The 6000-nt window shown below is 37.0% G+C and overlaps 1 protein-coding gene across 2 annotated transcripts in view; it reads right to left on the bottom strand.

Annotated features, from left to right (window-relative positions):
• Positions 1-4107: 4107 nt before the first annotated feature.
• Positions 4108-6000, bottom strand: part of LOC145673560 (putative peptidoglycan muropeptide transporter SLC46) — a 256012-nt gene continuing 254119 nt past the window's right edge. For both annotated transcript variants that reach the window (XM_081743383.1, XM_081743381.1), the window contains exon 6: positions 4108-5994. In XM_081743383.1, coding sequence (XP_081599509.1) covers positions 5751-5994 — 244 coding nt within the window. In that variant the 3' untranslated portion in view covers positions 4108-5750. The remainder of the gene's footprint in view (positions 5995-6000) is intronic.

The raw sequence follows: 6000 nt of genomic DNA, 5'->3' as shown, positions 1-6000 counted from the left end.
AAGTGTGAAAATCATACCTAGTATGGGTGTGGGGTTTCCTTTTGCGTCCAAAACAGCTTGAATCCAACGTGAAATGGACGTATACAGATCCTGAATCGTGGTGTGTGGAATTTTGTACCATTGTTCCTACAAAACATGCTCCAGTTCCTTAAGGGATGCTGGTGGAGGGTAATGAGACCGAACACGCCTTTCTAACTCAGACCACAATGGCTCAATGATGTTTATATCTGGTGATTATGGGACCCAGGGGAGGTGTGATAGCTCCTGGTCATACTCCTCAAACCATGATTTCACCGTTTTTGTAGCATGACAGGGTACCAAATCATCTTATCTTGGTAGATGCCATCACCATCAGGGAAGAATATTTGGGCCATGGGTAGAACCTGGTCCCCCCCCCCAAATGGCCTCATACGTCTTAGCATTCATCATTCCATGCAGGGCTATGATGAGACCTGCAGAAAACCACGATATCACTGCCAATACTGTAACAGAACCACCCCCATAATTTACAGTTGGGAGCAGACAGTCTGTATCATAGGCCTACCACGGTATTCTCCATACGTAAACACGATCGGTTGTTGAAAATAAGATGAAGGTCGATTCATCGGACCACATTACGTGTTTCCACTGCTCATGAGTCCACGCCTTGTGGTCCTTGCACCACTGGATACGCCTCTTCGCATTTACTGCTGTGACCAGGGGTTTAGAGATAGTGGCCCTGCCATGAATTTCCATTTTATGAGGTTCCCGTCGCACTGTTTTCGACGAAACCGGATTCTGTAGACCGGAATTGAATTCAGACGTAATTCTCATTGCAGTGATCCTTTTAGCTGCTACAATCCGTTTTAATGCCCTCCGGTCCCTATCTGACAGGATTGTATTTCGACCACTGTTGTGCTTTGCAGACGACGTTTGCTCATGAATTGTGTATGCCCTCGTAACATTGGACACAGTACCTTTCCATACCCCCACAATATTCACCACTATTGCCACTGAAGCTCCAACCAGACGGGTAGCAATGATCACGCCTCTTTGCAAGTCTGTCAGGTCGCCCATTTTACCGCACCACTTTCACACCACGACACTCACAGGTGAACTGGTTACTGCTGACGAAAGAGGAAAGTCCACATGACACATTGAAAACAAAAAAATGATCGGCAACCGCAACACGTGTTGTACAGTGGAGGGCCAAACTTAAGTGTCATGTATGAAGTGTTTTTAGATCTTTCTGTCCAACCCCTGTATACTTGGGTTGTAAATTTTCAACTTCTTTTTTGATCCTATGTATATTTTGATTTCACAGAGGAATTAATACGTTCTAAAGATTGTTGGATTTGAAGAGCATTTTCCCGACCAACTCTTCCCATTTCTTGAATTTCTCTAATCTCACCAATCAGTTGATTCCATTGTCTTTCTTGTAAAGCACTTTGCTTTCAGACAGATATCAGGACATTTTCTACCTGCTTTAATTTAGAACTAACATGATTTACTGTAGCCTGGTGTAGTCTCCGCAAATTTGCCCAATTATTATTGCTTAATTTTTTTGCCTTTTGGTACTGCAAATGAATTAGTATTTCATTTACTTCTTTTAAAGTACAAATTCATGTTGAGTGTTTTTGTTTTCTATTTGCAAAAACGAAAGATTTCTCGTCCTCCCGGTTCTAGCTGCTTATCTCCCTCTGCTTGACCCTAAGAGTTCAACTCTCTGGTAGTTAGTAACATCCTCTCTGTAACAGGGAGCTGACTGTGTTACACAACTCTATGTATACTATATATGTAATCTTAGCATTAGTTTTATTATTATTATTATTATTATTATTATTATTATTATTATTATTATTATTATTATTATTATTGCTGCTGTTGTTAGTGATAGAAGACTTGCAAAGAAGCCCATATAATCTGTGTGTTTAAAATCTTTTCGTTTTTGCTTCTAAAAAGACTTTCTGTCCTCAAACTGCAGAAGTTTGTATATGTTTTAAAGATAAATTATAGGAAGAAGATCCTTCGTTCAAACATATATAAAATCTTTCTTGTTTAATATTTAAAATCTTTCATGTTTAATATTTTTAATTGAAACTATGTATGATTATTATACATCTCAATGTAAACCACTTAATCAGAGTTTGAGGGCTACACATACAAATACATGGAGTACAGTTTACACATGCATACACGCATGCGCACAAAGAGAACCTTTTCTTCTCATTTAGCGACGCCCAGGCACCTTGTTGTAAACCAATCTTGATGTTAAAAGCATGACGTTTTTAAATCACTACTCTCTCTGCCCACGGAGAAGAACTTTTCTCAATCGACCTTGCTGTTAATGTCATGCGCAAACCAATCAGCTTCTTTTTTCCGGCTGATGTCTACTTCTTGGTTTCTTCCCAGTGAACTGTCAGACTACCACGCATGTCCAACCTTTGACTTCACGGTCCTATTGCAATGTCTGCACAAGTTATATCTACGCGCCCGACACGTAAATTGGTGCCAATTGCAAAGCCGATCGACCTCTTTAAAAACCCCAATTTTGGGCTCGATCGTCGGAGTTCGTCAATTGTTTCTGCCCGCCTCAAAGTCGTGTTATCTAGATGGAGTCCGCAATGTCTTTGGTACGACTTAGTCCAGAAATTTCCAAGAAATCCTAGTAATCCTTGCCGCCACTCTGCCCCTCACTTTTCCGGCTTCTCCGGAAGCCTCCCCACTCTCTCAGTTACCACCCATACCTTGTTCCAATGGCTAACTTGGAAATCTGTTTCTGAAAGCTTGACGCCAGCCAGGGGTCTGCCCATAATTGCTGGTCGGTTTAGGAAACTGACGGACAAAGTTTGCCTCCTTCAAACTTGGCAATCTGCTTCTGCAACCTTACCTCCAGCCGGGATCTATGCGCCCAGAAATTGTTGGCGAGCTTAGGAAGTTGACGGTTAAAGTTCTGTTACTCCCGTATTTGATGTGTGTTTATACAGACTCTAGGTTCATTGCCTAGCTGGCCTTAAACACACCGGTAAATCAAATAGTTATACCTGTACACCTAACCTTCTCTGGTAAACTCTCCTATTTGACGTGTGTCTAAACAGACCATAGGTTCATTGCCTAGCTGGCCTTAAACACACCGGGAGATTAAAGTTACACCTATGCACCTTAACCTTCTACTAGGACTGACTCGTGCCCTCCCCGTCTTGTGAAGTTTTGTTTTATTTGTGAGTGAGTTATTCTCTGTGAAAGTATTTAGAGATTGGAACCTGTTAAGTAAGTTTATTACAAACATTTTCTAAAGACACTTAGTTACACTTAACGCCCCGACTCGCGGAATTGTAATATCAGTAGGACCAATAAACTGCAGGCTTACTGCAAGGAACTGTACTTCAGAGTTTTGTTTTCAAGTGATATCCCAAAGGGTTGGTAACTATAAAGTTTTTGTCGAGATAACAAACTCCATCCTTTTTATTAGAAGTCTTGGCTGAGGCCAACGCTACCTTGTAAAACTAAGATCTTCAGATTGGTTGCTAGATGAGTTCCTGCTCCAGTTTATAACTTTGCCGCTCGAGCTATAATTGGTGATTTGCATAAACTTTGTTGGCCAATTAGGAGTATTTTGGTTAATTACTAAACTCTCTTGTGTAGGTGCCGATCTACGCAAACGCATCCGCCGGCCCGCCACACTGATAACTTTCTTGAATTTGAAGAACTTCATTTAATTTTCCTAGAACACACTAATAACTACTCTTCATTGAAAAACTTTCTATTTGGAGATGATCTACAGTTTGATTAACTTATATTACCTTCTTTTTGTGCGCGTCTAACAGAGGTTGAAATTGGGAAATAATTTCTTCGTATTTCTTTTCAGAATCTAACCAAATTTTATTTACCTCCTACTTTATTTTCTCTTCTATCATTACTTCTACTTGTCTTAAACCTTCTTATTTACCCTACCCTCGATTTCTTCCGATTTTTTTTCTATGTTCCATCAACGTTTCCTCTAAAGTATTACCACCTGCGTTTGGAATTCTTCATTGTTTTTTTCCACTTTCTTACCTAAATTTTCAACTTTCTCGTTTGTTTGCAAAGAAGGATTATTGATAGCTTGCATCAGTGTTTCCAAAGAAATTTCTTTACGTTCGCTCATTTTGAAAACTACGCATACACCAATAAGTCAACTATTAAAATTATAAACTACTCTTCAATATTGTTTAGTGTGCATATCAACGAAAACCTGTACAAAGCAGATTCTTCAAGATATATCTGCTTCCTTTCAATTTTCTGAGTGCTGAGTAAATAATGTACTACTTAGTACCTTTCATAGAAATATACTTTGTTCGCGTGTTTGGATACTACGTTCAAACATCAGATTAAGGTAATGGTAGCAGCGTGGTCCCCTAAGGGAACATCATTCTGTAGCTGCAATGGCAGCCTGGTCCAGGAAATTTCTTTGGACGCAATACGTAACAAGAATTAGATCAACGGAGAAAATTTTAAATACAAAATAAAAAGATTGTTTTAAATAAATTCCTTAAGGGAAGGAATCTTTCAGAAGTCTCACGACTTTATCTCAAAGTAAGCCTGTCAAAGGTATTGTAATTCCCTTTCAATAGAGTTTTACTTCCAGAGAGCCCCCTTTACCTGTTTAGCAATCCAATTAAACTATATCGACTATACCATTCTATAAAGTTAATACCAGTTAGCATATAAGCATCTCTCGTGACTACTCCACTGAGGATCCCACATATTTACTAGAGAAAGTAACTGCCGAAATCTGCTACTTAACGTCTGATCAAGATAACGTTAAGTTATTGAAACTGTTACGACTTGTTTTAATTTTAATACATAAGTATATACTCTAGTACATTAATTATTAAAACAAAAATTTCTAATGTTACACAACTCAAATCTTGTAACTAATTTGGTTTACAGATTCCGTAAAATAAGATTTGCTTCAAAATTGCCTTCAAACCTGAAAAATTGTTAAACATTTTTTTTTCAAATATTTGCATAAATTTTTATTTCCTTCAGAAGACTGTTCACTTCCGCTAGTTAATTCTCTAAATGTAGAGGATTGAGGGGACAGTTGCTTCTGAAAATTTTTTTTTTCGTAAAAGTTGTTTAAAAAGTAAGAACATCAATAGAAAAGAAATTTAAAAAATTGTCGTGTTCATATTCTATGTATTGCATCAAATCTGCTATCAAGTTTCTTAATCAGTTTCTAAAGAAGCAATTATCTAGGCGTAAATATGCTAACCATATTCAGGGCTAATAAAACCAGATTCCAAACATATATGTAGGCAAGTCACACTTCAACAGTAGGCTGTATCTATATCTATATACATCTATAGATAGATAGATAGACACATAGATAGATATAGATATAGATATATATCAATAAAACAACTTTATATTATTTACGTGATTAAGATATTAAAAGAACGTTCCCTCATTAAATTACAGCAGATCATAACGGAATGATATTCACTTCACGAATGACAATTAATTTCATATTATGTTCACTTATTTAGAGTTTATACCAACATTAAAATTCCAAATAAATTTCGCCAATAAATATTCAACAAAACTGTGCATAAGCCATAAAATTTACATTTAAATAAATATTTAAAACAACTTTTATAATTCTTCAACAGTCTAGCATACATAATGCTTCGTTTCTATATCCCAAAATAATTGCCACAAAAATAAAATCTATCATTTATGAATATCATTTATCATATTTGAATATCATGAACGTGCATGAATATCTTTTATTTTTTCTCGATACTAAGCTTTCGAATATCTTCTATCGAAGCTGTAGAACTTTTCTTTGAATCCTTAATAATATCTACCTCAGATACAATATTAAAATCTTTCTCAGAATGAGTTGAAATGTTGTCAGGTTCACGAGCATTACTCCTAACTGACAAATTATCCACTGATTCTTGAGTATTTTCGGAAGATTTAATCTCCATTATGGTCTCTCCTTTCTTCTTTTCTACAAAGTACAATATCCTGTAA

This window comes from Thermobia domestica, chromosome 16 (genome assembly GCF_964235325.1).
Source record: "Thermobia domestica chromosome 16, izTheDome1.hap1.1, whole genome shotgun sequence".
In the NCBI taxonomy this organism is placed as follows: Eukaryota; Metazoa; Arthropoda; class Insecta; order Zygentoma; family Lepismatidae; genus Thermobia; species Thermobia domestica.
This window is presented reverse-complemented; position numbering and strand designations above follow the sequence as displayed.